General features: G+C 37.3%; 2 protein-coding genes across 3 annotated transcripts in view; one reads left to right on the top strand and one right to left on the bottom strand.

Annotated features, from left to right (window-relative positions):
* The window catches only part of LOC111862717, an 11,296-nt gene extending 1,829 nt beyond the window's left edge, over window positions 1–9,467 (top strand). The window contains exons 3-5 of the mRNA XM_023848343.2: window positions 3,430–3,603; window positions 6,066–6,129; window positions 7,890–9,467. Coding sequence (XP_023704111.1) covers window positions 3,430–3,603; window positions 6,066–6,128 — 237 coding nt within the window. The 3' untranslated portion in view covers window position 6,129; window positions 7,890–9,467. The remainder of the gene's footprint in view (window positions 1–3,429; window positions 3,604–6,065; window positions 6,130–7,889) is intronic.
* A 41-nt stretch (window positions 9,468–9,508) lies between these two features.
* On the bottom strand, window positions 9,509–24,381 carry LOC111862748 (PHD and RING finger domain-containing protein 1-like). Of its 2 annotated transcripts, XM_023848400.2 has the most exons (6): window positions 23,995–24,381; window positions 18,000–18,079; window positions 16,195–16,377; window positions 14,850–14,996; window positions 12,282–12,445; window positions 9,509–10,123 (listed from the first exon to the last, which is right to left on the bottom strand). In XM_023848400.2, exons 2-5 carry the CDS (start codon window positions 18,069–18,071, stop codon window positions 12,299–12,301), a joined length of 549 nt encoding a protein of 182 aa, XP_023704168.1. In that variant the 5' UTR covers window positions 18,072–18,079; window positions 23,995–24,381; the 3' UTR covers window positions 9,509–10,123; window positions 12,282–12,298. The 2 variants fall into 2 exon arrangements, with proteins under 2 accessions (XP_023704168.1, XP_023704167.1); XM_023848399.2 differs by lacking the exon at window positions 23,995–24,381 and having other exon boundaries at window positions 18,000–18,235.
* Window positions 24,382–26,056: the final 1,675 nt, after the last annotated feature.

Here is a 26,056-nt window from a genome sequence, read left to right as displayed (position 1 = left end):
TCGCCTTTCAAAGCTTTAATAATGTAACACACCTTACTGAGCTTTGTACAGACCGACTGAATGTGAATGTTCCATTCTAATTTGTGAGTTAAATTAATACCAAGAAACCTAAACTGTGCTGTATAATTAATTATTATATTTTTAAAGGTAATTACTGGCTCGATGCTATCTTGTAGTTTATTCATATGGAAATACATTGTTGTAGTCTTCTCATTATTTATTACCATATTATTCATTGAAAACCAAGATTCAAGTTGCTTCATTACCTTATCTATTTTGTCTTGAAGAATATTTTTGTTCTTTTCTATTACCAGTATACTGGTATCATCTGCAAATAGCACCACTTCCCCGTTAGTTATATGGAGGGGTAGGTCATTTATGTAAATCAAAAACAAAAATGGGCCCAAGGTTGACCCTTGTGGAATCCCTACCTTTACATTCCTTATTTTTTAATTAAAATGAGTCATACAGTCCCTGTTGCCCTTAGAAATTAATTCCACATATTGTGCCCTCAGTGTTAGATATGATTTTAGCCAGGTATTAATTTGCCCTCTTATCCAACAATGCTCTAATTTTTCTAACAAAATATCATGGTTATTAACATCATAAGCCTTTGTTAAATCAAAGAAAATACCCACTGGTAGTAATTTCTTATCCAAAGCTTCTTGTATCTTCCCGATAAACGACTGACACGCTGATATTGTTGATTTATCTTTTTGAAATCCATATTGTTTTTCAGTTAATATTTTAAATTTAGCTGTGAAGGACATCAGTCTATTGTATACTATTTTTTCCAAGATCTTCGAGAATACTGATAGCGCTGATATAGGTCTATAGTTACTCACTTTATATATGAAACAAACTCCATCTTAAGTGCAACAATTTTAGTGTAGTCCTTTCTTCTTCCCTTCCTCCACACTACATGTTTCGGCCCTAAATGGCCATCATCAGGTGTGTGTATTCTTACGTAGCTGCTACACTGCCCGTAGTTTAAAATTTAAAATCACCAGTCTTTCCAATTGTATGTATGTATAAAATCTTTGTTAACCTACACACGTCAATTTGATTTCTAAAAACAGGATGCTTAAATATAATATTGTTACTCACTTTATGTTTGTTTCCTCTTTTATAAACTGGCTTGATCTTTGCAGTTTTCAATAAATCAGGGAAAACCCCTTGATTTATTGATTTATTAAATATAAAATTGAGTGGGTTTTTTATACTTCAGACTCATATTTTTATAACAAAATCTTGGATTCCATCAGCTCCCGCTGAGGCTTTGCCCTTTAATTTAGATGCTTCTATGACAATTTCTTCTGAGGTTGGCCAAAAATACATTGAATTTGGGTTTCCTGTTACAACTTTTTTTAACAATATTTCTTTGGTCTTACTCTTGTTTTTCTCCACGAGTTCTTCAACTTTGTCTATAAAATATGAGTTCAGTGTGTCAGCTACCTCCTGGGGGTGTGATATTTTCCTATTATATCCTTGTAACTGAATCTCCTGGTCATCCTTTCCTACTTTGCCCATTCATTTATTTATTATCTGCCATATTATTTTATTTGGGTTAGATGCCCCTTCTATCCATTTATCATTTTGTCTCTTTTTTGCTTCTAAAATAACCCTTTTATATATCCTTTGATAACCACTGATACAGCTTACTATTTCGATTGGCAAAGCTATCCTCCATTTTAAATCGCCTAAAAACCTCATTTTCCGGCAAGATATTTTTATTCCTTTTGATATCCATTTCTTATACTTAGTATTTCTCTTTATTACTGGTTTCAGTGGAAATACTTGATTAAAATAGTCTAAGATTTTTTTTATAAATTGCTTATACAGTGGAACCTTTCTTAACGAGCATAATTCGTTCCAGAATCTTACTCGTAATGCGAAACACTCACTAAGCAAAACAATTTTTCCCATATAAATTAATGTAAAATACAATAATGCGTTCCATGCCGAAAAAATACTGAAAAAATTTTATGTATAACGTTTATTAAAAAAAATTGTATATACATTGTTAAGGAGCGTGAATCATCTTCATCTTTTCTTCTATGCAGAATGAACCAACCTGGAATGCGAATTCGAGTTGCAGAAAACAAAAAAAATCGAAATAATTAGTTTATTATTTATGATATATATCTAATTCTTTTTTACTAGAAAGCTGTCTAGAGACATTTGTTTTTGCCGACGCTTCAAAATTTGGTGAAAATGCGACACAGCATTATCATTAAATAAATTTGTAGCGCGCATAGCCACTGCCTTATTAGGGTGATGCTTCTCAATGTACGATGCAACAGTTTCCCATGCTTTCAGCATTTCTCTTATTGTGCCAGAAGATTGTTGCTTTGCTGTTACCTCCTCCTCCTCCTCCTCCTCCTCTGACAAAATCTCCTCCACAACTTCTTGCTGTGAAACACAATGCAACTCCAAATCGTGCAAATCGTTGATGTAGACCGATTGTATGTGCGTGCTAGATCAGCCACGCTCACACCTCGTTCTCGCTTTTCAATGATTTTACGTTTCATTTCTATGGTTATTTTTATTCTCTTATGGCTGTCTTTTTGCGGCTTTTTCTTCGGGGACATTTTTGCAAGGTTTATTAAACTTTGCACAGAAGAAATCACAAATAATATGTCTGAACACAAGTTTGGAAAAATGTGTGATCACAAGCGACACTAAGATGCTAGCAGAACGAGTGCTAAACACAGACTGATGTAGCAAGCGCACAATCCGGGACTTTCCCTCTCGTCACTCGTTATGCGAAACGTCGCTCGTTAAGCAGGTCTTTTTTTTTTACAATTTGTTTTGCTCGTTATGCGAATTACTCATTATGAGAGGTGCTCGTTAAGCGAGGTTCCACTGTATGTCTCATTTACACACCTTTCCACATATATTTCGCTCCAAGATTCACTAGTCAACAAAGTTATAAATTTAGCAATATTGTCCTTGGTATACTTTCTTTTTAAAGCTTTTTTTCTCTCATTATTACCTTTGTCTACTAATACCCATAAAATCTGGGCCAAATGATCTGACTATCCCATATTTATAATCTCAATGCGTGCAGTGACTAATGGGCATTTCACAGAATAGTGAATGCACCTGTAAACAAATCACAATCAAATTGAAACTGATATCACTCAAACATCGGTGATATTTCCTGCCAGCTAAATGTAGTAGTTAACGTTCATGACATGACCGCCCTGAATTAGGCACTAATGTTTCCTCCACACCAGCCACAGTGATTGTACCAAAATAACTCCATGTCCAAGCCTCATTTTTATACCAAGGTAAACCACATGCAAATGAGGTTGACTTTAAACTGGAGACTCTTTCCGAAGAAGCACTCTATACCTTTCAAATCTGAAAACTACTCTTGAGGTAATACTGCAGTTCATAACATGATGTGCTCTCTTGTCTGTTCAGAGAAACAAATATGAGGAATTGAAGCAGGAGGTGAAACATCTGAGGCAAACAACTGGACTGTCTGTCATGGTCCTGGAATGCAAAGTGTCTCAAATGCAAGATCAACTTAATAATATCCTTAAGCAGCGGGCTCGACTGTGGCAAGAGATGACGCAATTGAAGGAGCAGTTTGGGGTGAGTAAAGCTGACTTGTCTCAGAATACAGTCATTCATTTCTTAGCATGTTTTCCTTAAGCAAATAAAGTAATTTTATGAGATTGCTATGCTGTCTGTAAGTTCCCCTATGGGTAATGTGTATTTCATACCCTCTGCCACAACACTATTCCCAGTAGGTGGAGTGAGGTATCTAGAACAATAGGTTTCAGCATATGTGTGCCACCTTCAGATCAGCCTTTAGTTACAGTTATTCTATCATGTACTTAGTGTAAATGTCCGTGTATACTGAATGTGTCCACTGGTGTGTTATACATGTTGTATTATAAGGGTTGGGATTTTATCTGTTGGTTAACACTGTAATTATTTTGCTGAAATTGAAGATTTGAAAGTTTTATGTGACTCTGTAGAGCATTGAACACACACTACCGGTCCACTTCCATGTTTTCTTGTGCTGCTGCTCTTCCTGAGATGGCCCTTCCTAAGTTCTTGTTGAAATGCTATTCCATGGAGTAGGGGGAAGGGTAGTTGATTTCATTGTTATTATTACAGTGTAGGCCTGTTTTCTTTAAGGCATGTGAAAGTTTCTTATGTTTATAGAATAGTTTTATATTTTACATATTGTGTATATTTATAGAGATGATCACAGTGGCCGTGTGTTCTAAGACGTGAACCATCTACACCCGCTTGAACATTGGGGTCGTTGGTTCTAATCCCACTCGAGGCATGCATGTCTGTGTGCTTTTATTCTGTTTGTGTAGTTCTGTGTGTAGGTAGTGGCCTTGCAACGGGCTAATCCCCTGTCAAAGAAGTCTTACCAACTGTATAGGATTAAGAAACTGAAATAGCAGCGAAGGTCCACAAGGGCTGAGAACCCTAGGTAGGCAGATAGTTTTTTTTTTTTTTGCATATTATGATAAACGTTAGCTATAGTGATTTACACAAAAAGATGCAACAAAATACAAGTGTGCCCCCCCCCTTTTGTGATTTTGAACCAACTGACATATTTACACTAAACTTAGTATGAACATGTCATTAGAGTATAAAAGGTATACTTAAGGATAGTGAACTCAATAAATTAATTATAAACCGAAATTAAAATGTTTGTATAAGGGTTATTTTATTTTCACCCGACTACATGTTTTGATCTATCAGGATCGTCATTAGGTGATTTTTATGATTATATATGTCATTAGTGAACTATTAAAATGAATCCATGAAACCATCCCAGCACAGTACTTTTAGCAAATAACAAAATTGTAGGCACGAGAAGTTGTGAGGTGGGCCTGACATTAGCGCCACATAATGTATATATGATAATATATCTTCGATAAATATGCAGCGTTTGATGCAGTAATGTCTCTGCAGACTAAGAACTAAGGGTGATATATAAAGCCCTGTCTGTTGTATCAAAAGTTAAAAAGAGAAGGTTGGATGGGTTGGGAGCATCTAGTTAGAATGCATCAAATATGGGTAACAAAAAATCTTAAGCCAGGAAGTTGAAGAAAAGTGAGAGGGCCCAGACTGATGTGGCTGGAAGATGAAGAGAGCTGAAAGTGAGAGAAGGTGAAAGGCAAATAGTACATATTAGCAGAGCCAGGAAGTAAGTAAATCTCAGCACCTTTAACCACAATGGTAATAAATGTGCTCCCCTTCCTGCTCCTGTAAACAGAGCAGCCGCCAGCACTGCTAAATTCTGTTAGTTTAATTGGAAAATTGTCTGATGTTGCAGTGGGAAGCGCTATATCACTGAACATCCATTTTCGGAAGAACAAGGAATAAATTAAGATGTCTATGAAGTAATGTATATAAGGCCTTTAAGGCTGTATTTTGCTGCACCACTGACTAGAAATTATAGTGCTTAGATAAGTAACCTACTTTTCAATTGGTAATAGTAAGAGAGATTTTGTTGTGCACTTATCGTATTTTGATCAACTTCTGAGTTACAGCTCTCTTTCATAGCATGGCAGGATATTGCGTGCACTTGTTGCCACCCACACAAAAACCAACTGACAGATTAGATGTCTCATGGGCCATGCACCACACATGACTTGATAAAACCTCACAGTCTTCGTTTGTGCACCTGGTCAAAAATATCGGTTATACAATGCTGTGGTTGTTTGAGCTCATTGTCTTGGCCAGGAGTTAAACACAACACTTTAAGAATGTCGAGTGGATCGAGAGCAAAATTAACTGAATATGACTTTAAATATTAAAATGATCTGGGATGGTGTAGACTGAGATGTTTTTACTTTGCTACCCCCATTTTGCCTGGTATGGCTGGTAATATTTCGTGATGCTTTTGACAGTGTTAAGATCTTGTGCCTAAAATGTACAATAAAATCAGTTGCTAGTTGGTCTCTAGTTCCACGTTAGAATATGAATTTAAACATGATCAGTGTTCACAAGTGCAACCATAGGGATCTAATTCACTTCCTTCTCTGAGTCCATCTGGTTTTAACTATTAATATTATTGTTTGCAGATGCAGAGTTCAAGGTCAGAACCCCAGCCAACACCACAAGAGTTCAGGTCCACTTTTCATTAAGGTACGTCAGCCAGTAAGCTTTGTCTTGCAGTTTATAGCAGATAAAATGATACATGTTAGTTGTGATTTTGGCACTAGGCAGTCTATGTGGTTTAATGCATAGTGATTTGTTTGGTATTTATAAGCCTAATTACTATGTGTAACCATGGTGATAAAATGGAAAACGTGTGATGCCGTTTTCTTTCATTTTAAATTGTATTGTATTGTATTTTATTTCATTCATTTTGCTACATAGTAATACTTGGACACGTTATTCAGTAATACAAGTTAACAAAATAAATCTACAAAGTTACAAGCATGCTACCAACATTTGTTACAGTCATAAGCAGTATATAAATACAACATTCCAAAAAATACACAAACTACTATATACAGCTCATGAATGGCTATGACATCCAAACATAAGTACTTGCATCATCCATTTTTTATTAAAACTAACAAATTCATGAATCGTATAAAAAGAATGTTTCAATAAAAATGATTTTAAATCTTTTTAAAAGCTGAAAAACCCATCAAGTTTTTTATTTTGTTTGGGACCTTACTATACAATTCTGTCCCCATATTTGCCACACTTTTTTTTAAATGATGTAGTTCTGCAGAATTGAGCATGAAAATCCTTGTTTATTTGTATTATAACTATGAATATTTATATTTTGGATCAAATCTGCTTTGTGCTTTTTTATGTAACATAACACCTCTAAGATATACAAAGATGTGACCGTGAGGATGCCATAATCTTTAAAAATTTCCCTCCATGACTCTTGTTTACCAAGTCCACTAATTATTCGCAACACCCTCTTCTGCATTTTAAATACCTTTATACTATAACCTTCACCCCCCCCCAAAAAAATATTATTCCATATCTCAATAACAATTGAAACTTTCCAAAATAAATGCTTCCTAACATATTTGGACTCAAAACTCCTCTTAGTGATGTAATTATATAGGATGTTTTACTAAGTTTTGAACATAATGACTGGATTATTTTAATGAAATAATGGGTATTTTGGCATTTGTATCTTTCAGTGAACTAATTTTCATGCTTCAGATAAGAAGAAATTGTCCTGTTATGGAACGCATTGTTTATAGACAGTTGTCGCTTACAAATTTTCCACCATCCCATCTAATCATGAGGTTGCTAAAAGATTCGTGTCACATATCTGTCTGCATCATGGTCACTCACTCTTGAATGTTGACGCATCCTTCTGTTTCATCGAACAAAGGCCTCTCCATGCACTGACATACCTATATAAGGGATTTAAATTCCCCTCCTCAACACACATTAATTCTAAATGTTGAAACTGCCATATTTGGCAGGAAAATGGATAACACTCGAAGTGCTATGCAGATAATTTCCAAAAGCCGAAGTCATGTATTAAAATGTCAGCTGCAACAGCTGAGGACAAGTGTCATATATAAATTTTATTACGGAAAAACTTAATAGTTTCATACATAAGAAGGTGCTATGGAAGATTATTTGTTTTAGAATAAGGAGTATGCATAATAGAAACATTTTAAATGTTTTGATATGTTGTATATCTATGTATATTATATATAAAGGTATGATGAAAACAGTATTTACTTAATGCTGCTTTGTGTCAATTATCTCTCCCCTCTTAGTTCTGCATGCAAGAGAGAGAAATTGTAATATTCTTACATCATTGCCAAACTAAGAACCCTATAGCTTCACAAAATAGCACCCAAAATGGAGCTTGGCACATTACTTCTTGTTTCTCATGAACCTCACTCTTCTTGTTACAGATGCAGTGCTACCCCAGCAGATAACTAACTCCTTGGAGTTGGGTCCTGCCAGACACTTGGCCTGTCAAGAATTTCCAAACATTTACTTGAACTTGAAAGTTCAATACCTAGTTCACAAGAATCCACCAATGTTCACTATCCTGAGCGAGGACAAACCATTCCATACCACCACATACTCTTTCCTACCAGAATTCTATAGGCATATTTCTCCTGATACATGCTATATGACCTGCCCATCTCACCCTCCTTGATTATAGTAATTACACTTGGGAAACTGGGGTTGGATGTTAGAATATTTATGATTTTCTATATGCAAGTGTTGCATATATTGAAATAATACCAGTGCACAATGTTAGTGATATTTATTTTTAATGTAATATTTTTCATATGACCCATGTAAATAATTTTTTAATAAATGTTTGCAGTTCTGTATGACTGTGCATAATGTAATAACATGCCCCAGAACAGGGTACATTGTTACACAACATGAGGGAAATTGTTAATTTACTGCCTTAGATCAGTGAAAATACACCAGTTTTATTATAGGAAATTGATTAATTGGATAACTACTGATGAACAGTTCTGCCATATTTGTTCCCTTTATTTAAGTATCCTGGAAAAGCACAGGACTTGCAGAAAGACTGCCAGGGATAAAACATATCATGCATTCATCTGTACAGCGTTTGTTCCAAATGTTTTCATTTCAATACATGTTTATAAGTTATGCTTGATGTGCACAGGCTCACACATAAAGTGTCTTGTTATTTTTGTCTGATTTTACCCAAACCAGGAATGTGTCAGAAAATTTCCGTAAATATCAGATTTCATCAAAATCCATTTGGCGGTTCTCGAATATGTGCACAGAGACAAACAGAAATGGTGAAGCCAAAAGGTGAAGTAGAAGAAAGAGTAAAAGATCAGATAGATAACAGGAAGTTCTGGTAAGAACTAATCACCTACATGAACAGCATAGAAATCGAAATAATTTGGAGGGAGGGGGGAGCCACAGCCTGTTTCTTAGCAATGATTGGGGTGGTGACACAGACATGGGGACAGCAAGGCCACCTCATAAGTCTCCTGACAAAAATTTATGTGTTTGCGGAAAGATACATAGTCAGATGGATACATAGACAGCAAGGTGATCTCATAACACTCATATATTTTTTTTTTTTCAAATTAAGCAAAACAAACAAAAAATGACTGATATGATATTGTCTGTGTCCCCCTCCCCGCTAAGCCAGAAGAGATGGCCATTGCTATGGAACAGCTTTGTAAACAGGTTGCCATGGCAATGAATGCGCATGTGACAGTAGAATAATTGTTGAAAACAATCATTTCTGTGCCATCCAGGTTGTATCGAGTGCTGAATATGTGGTGAAAGGAAAGTAAAAAGGTAAAGCTGTTCCTGTAATAGGCCATGGAGGCCCACAGGTGTATGAGACCTTGAGGCTCCCACATTTTATAGGCAGTTAGGTTGTCAGCCTTACAAGCTGGCTGCTCTTCACTCCACAGGAGCATCCCTGGTACTCATTTCTGTTGGAGGCTGAGTCGACCCCTGGGCCATAATGTGGGTGGAAGGATTAGGTAAATTGAAAAGAATCCAATGTCCTCATCGGGACTCAAACCTGCAACCTTCCAGCTTGTAGCAGTGCCTCAACCAACTATGCAACCGTGTAATGAAAGGACAGTAGGTGATTAATTCTTCCCACAACTTTTTTTTTTTTTCTAGAAGGTATAAGAATCAATAAAACATCAATCTTAAATGTAATCAAATTATTTTAATATCTATATACTTAACTTTGTACACTATTTACACTCATTATATATGAACTGACTCTCTACTGAAGATATTCAAACAGTTTGCATAACCACCACATCCTCCATCCATGAAAGCCAAAACTTAAGTGGTGGAAGTCTAAATACACATAACTACTATGACAACTACATTAAGAGGGACTGCTACTGTATATGTTATCTCAGAAACTCTGAAAATTACCACCAGAGGGTGGGGAGGGGTGGCAATGCCACTTCCACTGTGACCAGGACCCACTGGTGCCTCAATATTATGTCCAGGAGTAGATACATTTTCACAAACACTCATCACTGCATCACTGCAGCTGTTGCCTCTTCATATAGTCAGACCTGCCTCAGTGCCATTCACTTCATATAAGGTGATGTAGGGCCACCACCAGTAGCAACTTTCGAGGTGGTCTTCTCAGCGTGCAAAACGTGGCCTCAAGGACAAAGAAACAATCTCTTACTTCCCAGGAATACAAGTACAATGTAAAGCTCAACTAAAACATTACAATAACAAATACATAATTATCTTAATTATGACAGAGATCAAATCTAGTTAAGTACACTCAACTCTCGATTAACCGGTTTGCGGCTTGACCGGGGCTACCGAGGCTTTTTTGAGGCTTATATGTTGTTTAAAATTCATTCACTTTTGTTTCACATGGTGACTTATAACACTATTTTCGCACTAGTGTGAACCGAGCTCTGCATTTTTTGGTCCCGTTATGCTAACACACGTTCTAGGGTAGAGGTGAAAGAATGCAAGGATTTGTGGAAAGTTTCAAGGACAGATACACCGCCCCAATTAGTCTCTTTGTATCGATCTTTAAGTGCGTTAGCAAAATGTCATGGTGTAAAAGGAAGCGTGTTGTGTTAAGTATTCAACAGTAACTCATGTGAACCGGGCTTCGAAATGATAAGCAGTGACGAAACCGTAAGTTCAGTGGGGGTGCAGCTAGAAGAGCGGGAAGAAAGAGAATGAGGAAGAGGTGAACAGTGCTGCTAGTAAGAGAGTATCACATGGTGCTGCTCTTAATCATTTGGAATCCTTACTAGACTATCTTGAGAGTGAAGAGAACAGTTTATTAAGTGACAAGCTAATATTACGTAGGCTTTGTGCGGATATCCGTAAAAAGGAAAATGCCACGAAAAAGCAAACAACAATATTAAATTTTTTTAAGAATTAAGTGTAAATATTCGTAAAAAGTGTTGGATGTTGTTGAACACTGTGATTGAAATAACTAATTCATACTTCTGTGTAATGTAAAAAAGTATTAAATAGGCCATGTGATGACATAAAAATGGGGTTGAATAAATTTATATACAGGTAGGCCTATAGGATTATGAAGGTACAGTATTACAGTACTACTTTTAATAAAATTTGTCTTAACCGGGTTTTCGATTAATCGTGATTTCCATCCCCACCATTATCCCAGATAATCGGGAGTTGAGTGTATATATGTAAAATCATTTTAAGAATGTTGCATGCCTTGAGTCATTTGTTAAGAGAAAATGTATTAACCAGAAATGAATTTTCCATTAACTGAAAGCCAGTAACATGAAATATACAATTTAATTTGAATTACAAAGAATAATAATGTGAAATGACTGGTTTAATACGGTAAACTTATTCCTTCAGAATGTTCAGTTTGACTGTAATATTTATCACATTGTTCAGCTTTTCAGAGATATTTCTCAACTTCTGCAGTTTATCACTCTGTTGTAATGTGGGCCTGGGCTTCACTCTGATCATGGTTGATCTGTACAAATGATAAATATTTGACAAATGTGGTTTTTGTAATCACATCTGTGAACTTGAAATAACTGTGAAAGACGTGGTTATGGCTTGTTTCAATATACTGACATGACTTTTGCCTGGAGGGATTGAGGAAAAACACACAAATCTCCGTCCGGACAGTCGGTGGCTTGGCTGGGATTCAAACTGGATATTTCCTGGATACAGAGTATTACAACTTGAGCTGACTTGAACAGCTTTTCTTATATGTTCCATCATCAACTAAATAATTTCATGTTCATCAAATAGTATGCTTTTTGTGCTGCCTTTTACCAATGGAAGCCCCATGCATACTAGGTAAGAACAATGCATACACTCTGCCATTCTGGCTTTATCAAGTGGACAAATTCCACCCATGTATGGGAGAATATGGGTTACGTTGTACAATATGAGCTGTTTTACAGTGTGAGAAACAGCAAACAATTCTAAGAAAGAATCAAGAGGCTGTATTGTTTAACTGGCTAACTACTTAAAAATTATATTAAATACAGTTTTGTTTCATGACATGCAGCACTTTATGGAATTACAAAAGGGAATTTAGTACAGCCAATCGTTAATTGCAAGGAATTTCAAACTAGGATTATGGATGTGAAGGAGCATGGTACTGTAAGGTCTGATAACATCATAACCCATCAACCAATGGAGTCTGAATGAAAGAAGCAGCATACTTAATCCTCCAGTCTTTGCTGGATTTGTGAAGGTTACTTATGGGACACTTTGAGTAAACTTAGAAACCTAAAATCAGAATTGGAGTGAGAACTGGAAAATAAAGTATACAGTGATGAAAACAAAATTGTTACCTCTTCTGCCGGGTGCATTAAGTTAAAGACAATGTGCAATTGGGGCACAGCCAATGTTCCCAGAGCGCAGCATGCAGAGACTGATCCAGACACTCCAGATGGTAGCCACAACAACATTCATCACAAAGAAGCATGCGCTCTGGATGATCACTCCTGCCACACACCTGGAACAGAAAGAACAAAATGAAATCCAAGGTGACCAACTCCTTAAACTTAAAGCAGACCATGCACATAGTAAAAACCACTTTTCAAGTTGAAGAAATCAGTCTTCTGGGATTTGGCACTGTGTATATGTGGTGTTAACTGACGTTTCGGTTTCTTATATTTTTCCTTCTACCCTGAAGATGGAGGCGATACATTCCTCTGAAACGTCGGTTAACACCACATATACACGGTGCCAAGTCCCAGAAGACTGCTTTCTTCATAGTCACTGCCGTGAAAGCCTCAAATCTTACACATTTCAAGTTCTTTTTTCTGGCGATCCCTTTTTGACAATCATTAAATGAGGAGAAACTCTGCCATGAGACAATTAAGCTGGGGCTATGGAAACTCAAACTTAAATGGGAAAAGAACTTGCAAAAGTGTAAAACATAAATGCAAATTGCACTATGTATGGTAACTTCAGCACTGAAGCAATATAATCCAAGCTGTATGCAAGTGTCCACATGTACAGCTTCAGTACTAACTTGCTCTAAGTGTACCTGCTCTGTATCTTCCCAACACTCCTGTCCCTGTCTCAAAGCTTGAGTATCAGAACATGTGGAGACTAAATTAACTGACTGCTGTAACCATAAGTGCATCCCTTGTGGAACCCATAAGCCTGTTAAAATATTCACGTATGGATAATATGGCAGTCTCTTAACGATGTAACACATGTGACAAGTAATCTATCTTGAAATTTTTGTTTTCATTCTGCAGCACACCTGGAAATGTCTGAGTTAGTGATGGCTTAAGAAACACCTCTTTAAGAGCAGAACGGTACTCCTAGTCTCCTCACTCAAGCACCTTTTATATTTATTGTTACTGTTTATTATGAATCAAGTTCTGTTTGATCTGCAAAATTCCTGTATTTGATATCATATGATAGGTATACAAAACACACAATTCCACGCCATGCCAGGAGACAGCAGAACACTACATAAAAATCATGGAGGCATAACATCAACAACACCAGGCCAAAACACAATCTCCACACAAGGTAATAAAACAAAAAAAAAGTAAAAAAAAATTCCAATACAAAACCTACTAGACATCCCTATGCTAACAAAATTTGGATTTCAGGAGTACATGAATACAACGCATCATATACATGTAGGCCAACACATAACCAGAACATCAACACAGTGTAAATACCCCTACCCAATATACAAACCTGTAATACACACACTAAAGCACATTCATATTTGAGATCATAGGAAGAATCCCAAGCTAAACAATGCAAAAGGGACATAACATAAAAAAAAATAAGAGGAAGAAATATATACACACACACACACCTTTTAACACATAAATAAGCCTTAGTTTTAATTCCAATTAGAATAGTTTAATATTTAATATAGTTCATAATATAAGGACATTACGTAAACAAGATACCCATGCAACACATTCCCAACATGTAAACACTGGCTACTTTAGGGAGGTATAGCAGATGGAAAGAAAGGTGTGATTGTAAAAGTTCAATGCATCTGGTGATGGCCGCAATAGGCTGGAACATGTGGTACATGCAAACGCATGGTGTGTCTATACCAGGATTTTGTCAACTGAGTAATAATAGACATGGGGTACACAGTATAGTTGTTTGAGGCACTATGCTACAAGCCGGAAGGTCACAGGTTCAAGCCCCGATGAGTCGGATATTTAAAATTTACCTAATCCTTCCAGCTTCATTATGGCCCTAGGGTCGACTCAGCCTCTAGCAGAGTACCAGGAATTTTGCTGGGGGGTAAAGGGCAGCTGGCGCATAAGGCTGACAAACTCACCACCCTCTGTGAGCCGATTGTTTAGGAAATATGGGAGCCTTGACATCTTACAATCCTATGGGGCATCATGGCCTGTTACAGGGTAGCTAAAAACAATAATAAACATTGTCTATCTTCCAATATGATGCTAAAGAATCATATTTCTAAGGAGCATGAAAGCCACAGAACACGTCAAGTTTGACCTCAGTCCATCATTCTGGTAAAAAAAAAAGTAAAGGTATCCCTCTAACAGGCCGTGGGGGCCCATAGGGTTCTGAGATGTTGAGGTTCCCACATTGTCTAGATAATCTGCTCATAGATGGCAGCAAGGTTATCAGCCCTACGCGCCGGCCGCCCTTTACCCCCAAGAATATTCCTGGTACTCATTTCTGTTAGAGGCTGAGTCAACCCCAAGGCCATAATGCAGCTGGAAGGATTAGGTCAATTGAAAAGAATCCAAGGACCTCATCAGGACTTGAACCCGCGACCTTCTGGCTTGTAGCATAGTGACTCAACCAACTATGCTACTGCATGCCCATCATTCTGATACAGTGTTGAAATCTCTACTGTAATGAGACAGCAACAAACGTAATACATGTTAAGTACTTACTTCACATAACGTTTCAAACTCATCTTCATCTCCATTTTGTTGGCCTGGTGGCTTCACAAGTATTGTGCCACAGTCTGTCCCTTCCAGACAGCATCGCGCATGGATTGAAAAAATTATCTTCTTATCTATGGGGCATGTGTTCGCCCTCTGCAAGAAAACATTAGCATTAGAAGAAACATCAACACCAATAATAGCATAACACAAAACTATAAATCATACCAGCATGGCAAATGAGCCAACTGTGAAGAAAGTAATTAAAAGCCTTTAAAACAAGTTAGCAGCTAGGATTTTAAAAAGTGGCTTTAGGGGAATTACATATTTATTGCTAATGGGGTGGGACTACGTCCCTTGTAGTGCGGCCACTTCTGTCCTATTGTACCATACATATATATTACTTTTATACCTTAACACATCTGGCACACAACTAGGAACACCATCCAGAATTTAGGTGATGGGATTGGTAATGCTGTGTAGTGCTTGCATGTTCACAGCAAATATATATGTTAATTTACTGCGTCACATAATCAAGCTACATCAACTGCTAAGGTTATGTACCACAAAAGTAGATTTCATAGAATGAGAATGGGGGAAGAGCATGGAAGAGGTTGTTACTTGGTAGCCAGTGTCCAGCTATATTGCAACTGGAGTTACAACCATACAAAACTGACTAGTAGTAGAATGTGATTCAAATGCTAAAATGCAGGCAGGATAATGCAATTAATATGCAGTGTCTTCCTGGAATTCACCTGGCCTTGAGCAGATCCGTAACACACTATAACATGTTGCCCTATACTCACAAGAAAGAACTTGATTTTGGTTCAATGAATTTTCATTAAATTTAGTTGGTGATTATCGATGACATTTGTCATAATGCCTGATTATAAGTTATATTCGCTTTATGTGAGCTCCATACCTGTACTTAAAAATATTGTAATATGTGCACAATAAAATGAAATTTAATATGAAGATTTACAAGCCCAAATTGGTATTTACAAAAAAAAAATCAACCAATAAATTCTGCCCATTTACTTAAAGAATACAATTAAGGTCTACATTTCTGCAGTTTGTATGTAGCCACTTCTCAGTTTACAAACCTGACATCCCTCTAATAGTTTGCAATATAAATTAACTCACTGATGTTACTAACCAGCACCAACATTAATGGAGATTTAAATTCTATATTCCTTCCTTGTAAGGTTTAACCACCAGATCTTGTTTGGCCAAAATCTCTAGTGTAGTCCCTTTATGTTCCTATTTGCTCCACTTACGTTTTAATGCTTCAGATTTTGTTCAATTAATTTTACCTCTTACTCTTTTATTTAAACTATTTAAATGTTACAATTACCTCTGACCACTCTTCGAGGCAGGTACAGCAGAAAGTGTGCTTGCAGCAGTCTGGTATCCCCACTTCCTGTGTAGTAAACGTGTTGAAACAAATGGGACATTCCTCTGCTCCAGCATCACTGCTGCTTATGACATTTACAACTGGTTCACCTGACGGTGACATCAGTTCTCCACAAGGGCAAACCTGAATAAGGAAAATTAAACTTAAGGCATAGTCACTACTAAGATTATTTGCAGTCACCCCAAATTAAAACAGCATATTCTCATTCATATATTTCATAAAGTTTCCTGTTGCACTGAACACAAACATTCTTTCTACAGTAGTACAGTGGTGAAGCTGGATACTGAAAATAATTTATGTTCCACTGTTCAGTTCTACTTTTATTTATCCTCTATCCTAGCAAATGTACTAACCACTTTTCAGCATAGCATATAACCATTACTAAAATAAAATATCTGTATTTCGAACTATTATGTGCTCTTTCATTCATAAGAAACTAGACACACTTTCATCCAGCATGATGTCAAATCCACCAAATACTGACGTGTTCCTTGAAAACTTAAGTTGACATTCAACACACTACATAGCATTATATCCCAGAAGATAGAACTCTTCATAACCACTGTTATGAGAATCTGAAATCTTTTTTCATTCTTGCTACAGGTGAGAAAATGAAAATCATACATTTATAACCTCTGATCTTAAGTTGTTAGGAGGAAGATGGGACCAAAGATTTTGAAGTGAATGACTTCATGCCTTCACTGAATTAATTCAGCTGTTCATTTTATTTGTTACCATCAATTGAAGTTAAACAGATTTATTTATCTACATTATTTATATAGTACAGCCTCAGCTGACAAGGCTAGTGGAGGGAAGAGGAAGGATAAGGAATTGAAAGTCATGATTTCACCTCACATCAGAGCTATACCTCCTTTCCCAATAAGTCTTCATGTTGTGGTGCTCAAGTAAGCACCTTTTTATGAACATGTAACCTTCCCCACATATTTACTTCCTCTGTGTTGGATCCAAGCATTTTCCTCAGCATGCTGGTCAGAAATACGCCTATTCTATGTTATTGTATGAGAGACCACACCCTCATAACCCCCAATGAAAGAATTTATTTTTTAGTTGTTTTTTTTTTAATTGTTTCATTTTGGTCCGTTACACTATTAATCACAAAGTTAACAGAGAGTCCGTCGAGTGTAACAATTTGTAGGTCACTTTTTATTATTATTTCTGCCTTACATGTTTGGGTTTAACACAACCATCATCAGAGGCACTTGCTATACTTATGGAAACACTGTCGCTGTTTTTGATGTTCACAATTATGTTTGTCGTGTGGACACTGCTACGATATGTTGACGTGTAGAAGCACAAAACATGCTAAGATAGTTGAGTACACTCTCAAGTTCTCACTTTTCATCCGAACCTATTTTTAAGTTAAAATGCTAAAATGTTAAAATATTTGATATAAAATGCTGAACTCCTCCTTGTTAATTCATCCCGAAGATGGGAGACGTCAGCTTGAGGTTGTATGGCTTATGGTTTGATATGTTCCTGTGTGCTGTGTGCTGTGTACAGCGACAGTGTTTCCATAATTATAGCAAGTGCCTCTGATGATGGTTGTGTCAAACCGAAACATGTAAGGCAGAAATAATAATAAAAAGTGACCTACAAATTGTTACACTCGACGGACTCTCTATTAACTTTGTTATTTTTTAGTATTCACAACTGTAGATAGTGGATGGGATGAGCAAACACTGTAAACTGAAGCAGAGAATGGATTATGTATAAATATTACTTACTGGAACCTCTCCATGCTCTCTATATCGTTCAAAAGGGCTCTCATTTGTGATGGTGTGACTGTTGTGACCCATTTTGTAGCCTATAAGAAAATAACCATACATGTATCTTTGGTGTACATTTCCTATCATTCACTATATCTTGAAGCAACAAACTACTGCTTAGTAAGACCAAGCCTTACATAAGGCCACTCCATAGCTCAAGCGGTTAGTTGCTGGCTTCCCACCGCGGCGGCCCGGGCTCGATCCCAGGTCTGGTCAAGTGGAATTTGTGGTGGACAAACTGGCGCTGGGGCAGGTTTTCTCCGAGTACTTCGGTTTCCCCTGCCAATCTTCATTCCACCAATTGCTCCACAATCACCCTCGCCTATCATCTGGGGCTGGTACAATAGGCCAGAAATGGCCTCAGTACAAGGGACTTAGTCCCACCCCACTAGCAATAAAAAAAACCTTACATACATACAAATTACTCAACAACAAAACTTATAGATCAACAGTTAATTTTTAGATGTATTGCTACATATATCAAATGATTAAGAAAATAATTCAGCATGAACATGATACAGTTATAATTTATATAAATTGTAGAAGACTGAATATAAAATAGACATCATATATCTTCCCAGATTAACAAGCTTTACAAAGCAAATTTAAGACTTAGAGAGAGATCTATTGGATTGTTAGTAACAGTGTAAACACTTGTAATTCTGTATTTCAGCATCCTGTTGAACATCATTAATTAAACGTGTATGTATTTAGTCCATCAATAATGCAACAATTGTTAAAATATTCACCATTCAACACCAACACGACACGTTAAGGCCAAAGACGGCCATCCTCAGGTGTTTCGATCCGTCTAAATTTCTGTGGTCTAAACTGTTACACCTGTTTTCATGTACACTAAAATTGTGCATTGCAGTCCAGTTAAATTAAAATCTTTCATAAAATCCTATCCACCTCGTAAGGGGCGTCGCCCACTTGTTTAAAGCTATGTGAGGTGGATAGGATTTTATGAAAGATTTTAATTTAAGTTGACTGCAATGCACAATTTTAGAGCACATCAAAACAGTGTAACAGTTTAGACCAGTGGTTCTCAAACTTTTTACCTCTGAGCCCCCCCTGAGAAGAGAAAATACTCTCAGGCCCCCAGCCTGTTTTTTTTTTTTATCAAAAATAAGTCATGGTATGTTTGACATTTCATTCAGTTTATTTTGTGTTTTTCTACATAATATTTAGCAGTTTTCTTACTCAAANTTTCAATGCTTTTTGGCTCAAAGTTTGGAATTCCGTGCCAATATGTATCCAGAACTCCAACAAAGACAATTCCTTAAATTTACTTTTTAATGAAGTATCACTAGTGAGATCGATGAGTTGTTCTTGCTCATTTACATTCAGAGATGATGGCCCAGGAGCATTTTTGAATGGATTTTTAATCCAATTAAATTTATCAAAATCATTGCAAAAGTATTTTTCGAAATGCATTTTCAACATTATGAGATGATCAAGTAAGCAGCTTTTTATGTCCATTGGAAGCACTGGATTATCAGTGTCTTGTACCATTGACACCAGAGTAGGGAACATGTCTAGCATGTCACTTTCCATACTGTTTCTCCAGAGCTCTAATTTTCTCATGAATGCCTTCACTTTGTCATTCCAAGAAAGTACAGTTGCCTCTTTCCCTTGAAGTGAAGTGTTGAGGATATTTAGTTTCTCCAACATATCTGTAAGGTAAGCCATTTTCAATAAAAAAATCATTGTTGCTGAAACTGTCTGCCAGTGAGTGATTTTGCCCATTTAAAAACAGAACACCTCATGCCTCAGCTTAAACATTCTCTTTAATACCTTGCCTCTTGAAAGCCATCGAGCGTCACTAAAAAACAACAGAGCAGTGTGTTCAGCACCCATTTCCTCACACAGCATTTTAAAAAGTCTAGACTTCAGAGGCTGCTGTCGAACTATCAACGCTGTCTCTGGCATATGCGTTTTATAATTGGCGGTAAAGAGAATAATTATTAGTTACTTTGAAATTCATGATAATTAGAGCCTGTACTCATCAAAAGTTTTTCTATATGTATTTTTATTTTTTATTACTTTTCTAATTGATTTAGTGCAGTTTTAATTTTTATCTGTAGGATAGTATGCTGCGCCCCCCTTTCAAGCCCTTCCCCCTGGGGGTCGCGCCCCACAGTTTGAGAACCACTGGTTTAGCCGCATCGAAACACTTGAGGGTGGCCGTCTATGGCCTTAATATGTCGTGTTGGTGTTGAATGATGAATATTTTAATGATTGTAGCATTACTGATGGACTAAATACATAGACGTTTAACTGTAAACACTGTTAGTACTGAATCGACTTTTTTTTATTTATCCAGTACGTTTTGTAAGAATTAATACAGCCATTCAAACATATTTAAAACTAAACGCCAGCTTTTAAAAACTACTCTAATTGTATGGAAATCATAAAACACATCTGCCTATTTGATTACACATAATTAAACTTCACAATTTTCCCAGCATTCAGTACTGATTACACTCACTACTTACAATTCAATAAATCTCTCTTTAAGTCTTAAATTTGCTCCGTAAATCTTCGTAAAGCTTCGAAAATATCTCCTGCACTACCTTCCGTGGTTGTTGAAATGTCCGAAAACGGAAATAAGTCAAAACGTTTCAACTATCGCTTTAGTACAAATTAATATGGGCACGTATGCGCAATTATTATATTGTAACGTGTTTGGCTCCTGAGACGCTGTTCGAATTGGTGATTGGTTTTATTTAACAACCTCCAGGTCGTAACTATAATTACTTATTACACTATTGCTGATTTACACAACTTATAGTCACTACATGCCCATCTTTTCGTCCCTTCTGGCCCTCGTCATGTAGCTTCGAATCGGACAGCATTGAAAACACCGACTGTCACGATCGTCACGATCAACAGTACAGTTGTTTCATCCAAACGTCAATGACGTCATCGCGACGCGTATCGTCGGAAACGCGGTAACACCCTGTACTGTTGCCGTGTGACGTCATTGCGCATGCGCGGAAGTCTGTTTACCGAGCCGGCTTTAGAAGCAGATTGCATAATCTCGTTTACATTGTTGTGTAACTTACCAACCGCCTGTTTATCAACAGTTTGTCTTCATAGTAACTTGTTCTACATCTCGTTGCCTAACAAAGGGTTGACATGTCACAATATAATTATTATTATTATTATTATTATTATTATTATTATTATTATTATTATTGTTGTTGTAGCGTAGTTGGTTGAGGCACTATGCTACAAGCCGGAAGGTCGCGGGTTCCATTCCTGATGAAGTCACTGGATTTTTTCAATTGACCTAATTCTTCCAGCCGCACTATGGCCCTGTGGTCGACTCAGCCTCTGACAGAAATGAGTAAGTAATTTTCCTGGGGAGTAAAGCGCGGCCGGCGCGTAAGGCTGACAACCTTACCGCCATCTTTGAGTCTATTGTCTAGATAATGTGGGACCTTCAACGCCTCACAACCCTATGGCCCTTCACGACCTGTTACAGGGATACCTTTACTTTCTTTACTTTTACAAATACATCTAGACAAAGTAAAGCAAGGTAAAGTTACACCTGGGATGTATTCATTAATAAGTAACATGCTAATAAGTCTATGAAGGCATGGAGATATAGCCCCATCAGAGAGAGGTGTGCGAATATCACTTCTAACAAGTACATTGGAGAGAAAAACTGAAAGCATAGCGAACTTAAAATTTTTCCGCAAATAAAATGCATAATACAGTTTCAATTCATGAAATTGCACATACGGTGCTTCAAAAATGTGCCCACAAGATTTATTCAAATACTGTAACATGTAACTCTAGAAATATGTGAAAGTAAGTAAAGGTATCCCTGTAACAGGCCATGGAGGCCCATAGGGTTGTGAGATGTTGAGGTTCCACATTTTCTAGACAATCGGCTCACAAATGGCGGCAAGGTTGTCAGCCCTACGCGCCTGCCGCCCTTTACCTCCAAGCATATTCCTGGTACTCTTTTCTGTTAGAGGCTGAGTCGACCCCAGGGCCATAGTGCTACGGGAAGGATTAGGTCATTTAAAGAAAAACAAATGACCACATCAGGACTCGAACCCGCGACCTTCTGGCTTGTAGCATAGTGCCTCAACCAACTACACTACCACAGGACTAAAAAATACATTATTCATTTTTATTTTTGCATTTTTGACCCATGTATTTCTGATAGAAAAACGGGATCTTCAAATTTTGGAGAAAGAATGATTAACAAAAGTATGTTATGCTCTATTAATACCTAAAACGAAATAAGGCCAAGCCAAGTTACAGGAAAGTTATATTATCCCCAGCATTCAGAACATAATTTTGACGTTGGGTGTGAAAAAAATTAATGCTGCCAAATGAATGATGTCCCCATGTGTTTTAAACCGATGGGAGAAGTAAAATTTAATTTTGGAGAAGCAAATTAAGCAGGCTAAAGAAAACTATTATATTATAGGAAGAACATTTCTGTTGCTTTTAGTCTGGAGCCATTTTCTCGGTTTCATTTTAATTTTCCACTTAACAGGATTTTCTCTCATGTCTTTTCCTCCCGCCCATTGTAAAGCTTCTATAGCTCGCCTATGAAGAGAAACGAAGCGTCTTCGACATTGGGTCTAAATCTTGAGATGAAATACCTGGACCATTCAGTGAGGCGCTTTGTTTGAATCCATTCTGGCTTCTGAGACTGTATAAACATGGATTGCCTGCGGGGCAAAAGAATGACGACTGGATCCATAACCAACTCCACAAGGTGGGAGTGTTCTTGAGAAGCTGCTAGTCCGTCAGCTTGCCAAGTAATTTCCCCATTTTTTATGGAACTCTCAAGTTCCTTAACATGTACAAAGCAGTCCGCCACTGAAATCTATCCTAAGTCATTTGTGTTCAGTTCACACTGTCATGCCATATTCTCTAAAAAGGCACATGCATTGTCCTCTGAAGTATGCATCTCTTATGTTTCCCATGTGTGTTATATGCTGTGTCCATTTCGCCGTCTTTGACTAATTCACCCTAATAATATGAGACGAAAAGTACTAAATACGACGCTCCTCATTATGCAACTATTTGCCATAGTCTTATTAGGTCCTCCCTCAGCACCGTTCTCAAACGCCTCAGCCCTACATACCTATATCAAAATGCAGGCCTGAAGATGTCCTTGTGCTTGATTAAGCAACGCGCGATTAAGACGTATGAGGCAATGAAATTGTAGGTTCACGCATTCTACAACGGTGTGAGACAGGGGTGAATAGTAACATTCAGGCTCTGGCAACCTTCCTGATGGGGAAAGAACCCCCCACCCCCACTATGTAGGATACTGACAGCCATGCCGGATCACCACGAATGCATAGTAGCTGGATTCGTTAATATCGTAACACAGTCACTCGCCAATACAACATAAATGGGAAAAACTGCGAAATCCGATGCACTGTAATTACTAGGAACAACTGCTACAACTCCCTTAATAAATAATTCGAAAGTTAGGCCATACTATTTTTGAGCCCACTGAAACACTAGCAAGGGAACAGAGGACTAACTGAAAATAATTGCGCCTTACTCGTATATACCATGTATATCGGCAAATAGGGAAGAAGTAATGAGAAACTGTTTTCATGTAACCCAGAGCACTTCATGGGGGGGCAAGGAGAAGGGGTGTATTTGCTTAATTCTGTCGGAATTTAATCAGATATCTTTTTAAAAGATATTTAAATTAGCTTCAATGGTAGGATGATCAATTTATGTGGAACAGTTAGTGGAATGAGAATTGGTTGGGGAAGCCGGCTTCAGTACCATTTTATCCATTATGAATCCCACACAGCCTTGGATCAAGCCCAGGGCCACTGTGGAGGGGACCCAGCGACTAGCCACCTGAGCTGTGGTACACTTCTGTTCTTTCAAAGAACTGCTGGGTCTGAATTTCATGAAATGGACTGACAGCATTTGACACAGCCATACACATACTTACCAAACGGTCCCCCTTTTGTGATTCTCTACAATGCTGAAGCCAAACACAGATCCTGATGTACTGCGACATCTTTACGATGTTTACGACACACTCCAAATCTGCACAGAATCCAGTTGTGACTCGACTGTCAAACACCGTAAGCACCGCAATAATGGCACACATTAACTACCATTCCATTAATAACACACAAATTATGGATACTGTTGAAATAAGTTTGTAAATCAACGTATTTCTGTAATTTTTGCTGAACAGAAATTCGAATTACTTTACACAGAACTCCATGTGGTAAAATGTGGTAATTTATCTCATACGTTTTCAAAGCCACAATTAAGTATAGTTTAGGTAATGGTATGAAAATATTACTTGATGTTAATTCATTTTAAAATAACCGTTTAGGTCCTGAAACAAAACTTCTTACAGCACTTCTTGCACACGTTTTCATTTTGAAAAAATAATTGACATTTTTAATCTCAACAAAATTCGTTCTTGAAGCTGTAAAATAGTTAATTAATCTTCTTACACCCGTTAACCTACATAAAACTATAAATAAACAGCTTCGATTGTGTTTTCTTAATTGTGAATTTTGAAAATTTGCTTCAGCGAAACAGAAGGCGCTTACAACCAGGCAGGAACATGTGGAATAATATTCTGTACTTATTACTAATCGGCTGGTTTATATGGCCACGACAGAACACGGTGCTACTGGTATTTGATTCAAGTAAAACATAATCCATAGTACTCACAGCAAATGTGAAATAAAAGAAGCTATTGCTTGGACCCCGCCCCTCCCTCCACACATACACAATGCAGGACACTACTGGTACTACCATGAAAGTTGGCTCACTCGACAACGCTTGTGTTCATGCTTTTCTCATTCCCTCCAGGAAAATGTCAGAATAGTACTTAAATCAGGCCATGTAAACTTTGAACAGAGGGACATTCGTATTACAGAATATCTCTTCACTTTTTCAAATTAGCTAATTTTCTTTTCATACAACTAATTTTAAGAATCTAAATGCTATGCATCATTTATGATTCCTTCTGCTGAACGAAGCTGTTAAGTGTACACATAGTATTTTTAAAATCTGCTGTTATATTACAGATGAAACAACAGAATATCATAAACGTACAGCCCTAGCTTTAACTCAGTGAGAAGAATTGCAATCGCTTTCAACTCTCCACAGGTGTAGTGTCAGATATATTTTACAAAAAAGTGAAGATTTTCGTAGAATTCCTGCACATGAATAGCATTTGCTGTTGCAATTGAATATTTCTTAATTAAGCTTCACAAACTTGATAAATGAGTTCTATATATTTGGATCATATTTTTCACCAAGGGCTTCCATGAGAGTGCGCGTTCCTTACAGCACACTAACTTTCCTTTCTGAGAAAAACAAAAATACTGTCATGATTTTATGGAGTGATTATAGACAGAGTTTGGATTGGTAACTGGATTTAATGACCATTTACAGATTATAACTACAAGCGACCATAGTGCTTCTGCCAATTCACACACTCTGCAGTTCACTGCAGCACATACTAAGTCTTCTCAGTCTGCAGTGTCTTCACCAGTTGTTGCCTGATAATGGCTTTCAACAGTGGACATTCCCATTACTCTGGGTTCCTGAACTATCCTCATTCCTCAGCTACCAACTTCTAAGAGCAACAGCTCACAATAACTGAATTGCAGTTCGAACTCACCAACCAACTCTTCAATTCCCTGCACAGCACTGCACTAACTCACTAACTGTCCTGGTTATAACATCTCACACGGACTGCATAGACAGCACCATTTCCCAGACAGTACATTGGTGCATGATAGGAATCTGTTGCCCAGCAATGGGCATTCTTTAAAGAGTCATTACTTAACAATGGGCCTACATTCTACAATATCATAAAGCATTTTCTAGAAGATTCCAATCCTAAAATCTATAAGCCAATATTCAGATTGATTTTTTGATAAACTAAGGCCAGAGACAATATCGCTCAGGTGTGCTTGAGCTATTAAATAAGGCCCTGTCGATGATCAAAATGATTCAGACAGTTGATCAGCAATGTGTTA

This window comes from Cryptotermes secundus, unplaced genomic scaffold (genome assembly GCF_002891405.2).
Source record: "Cryptotermes secundus unplaced genomic scaffold, Csec_1.0 scaffold5, whole genome shotgun sequence".
NCBI classification, from domain to species: Eukaryota; Metazoa; Arthropoda; class Insecta; order Blattodea; family Kalotermitidae; genus Cryptotermes; species Cryptotermes secundus.
The sequence above is the reverse complement of the archived record's forward strand: the minus strand, read 5'-3'. Positions and strand labels throughout refer to the sequence as shown.

Excerpts from the sequence above, each read along its gene's own strand:
- LOC111862748 (XM_023848399.2), bottom strand. The coding sequence starts at position 18,128 with ATGATAGGAAATGTACACCAAAGATACATGTATGGTTATTTTCTTATA. Across the intron at positions 16,378-17,999 it reads GAGAGCATGGAGAGGTTCCA|GTTTGCCCTTGTGGAGAACT; the intron begins GTAAGTAATATT and ends TTCCTTATTCAG. Across the intron at positions 12,446-14,849 it reads AGTTTGAAACGTTATGTGAA|GTGTGTGGCAGGAGTGATCA; the intron begins GTAAGTACTTAA and ends TTTCTGTTCCAG.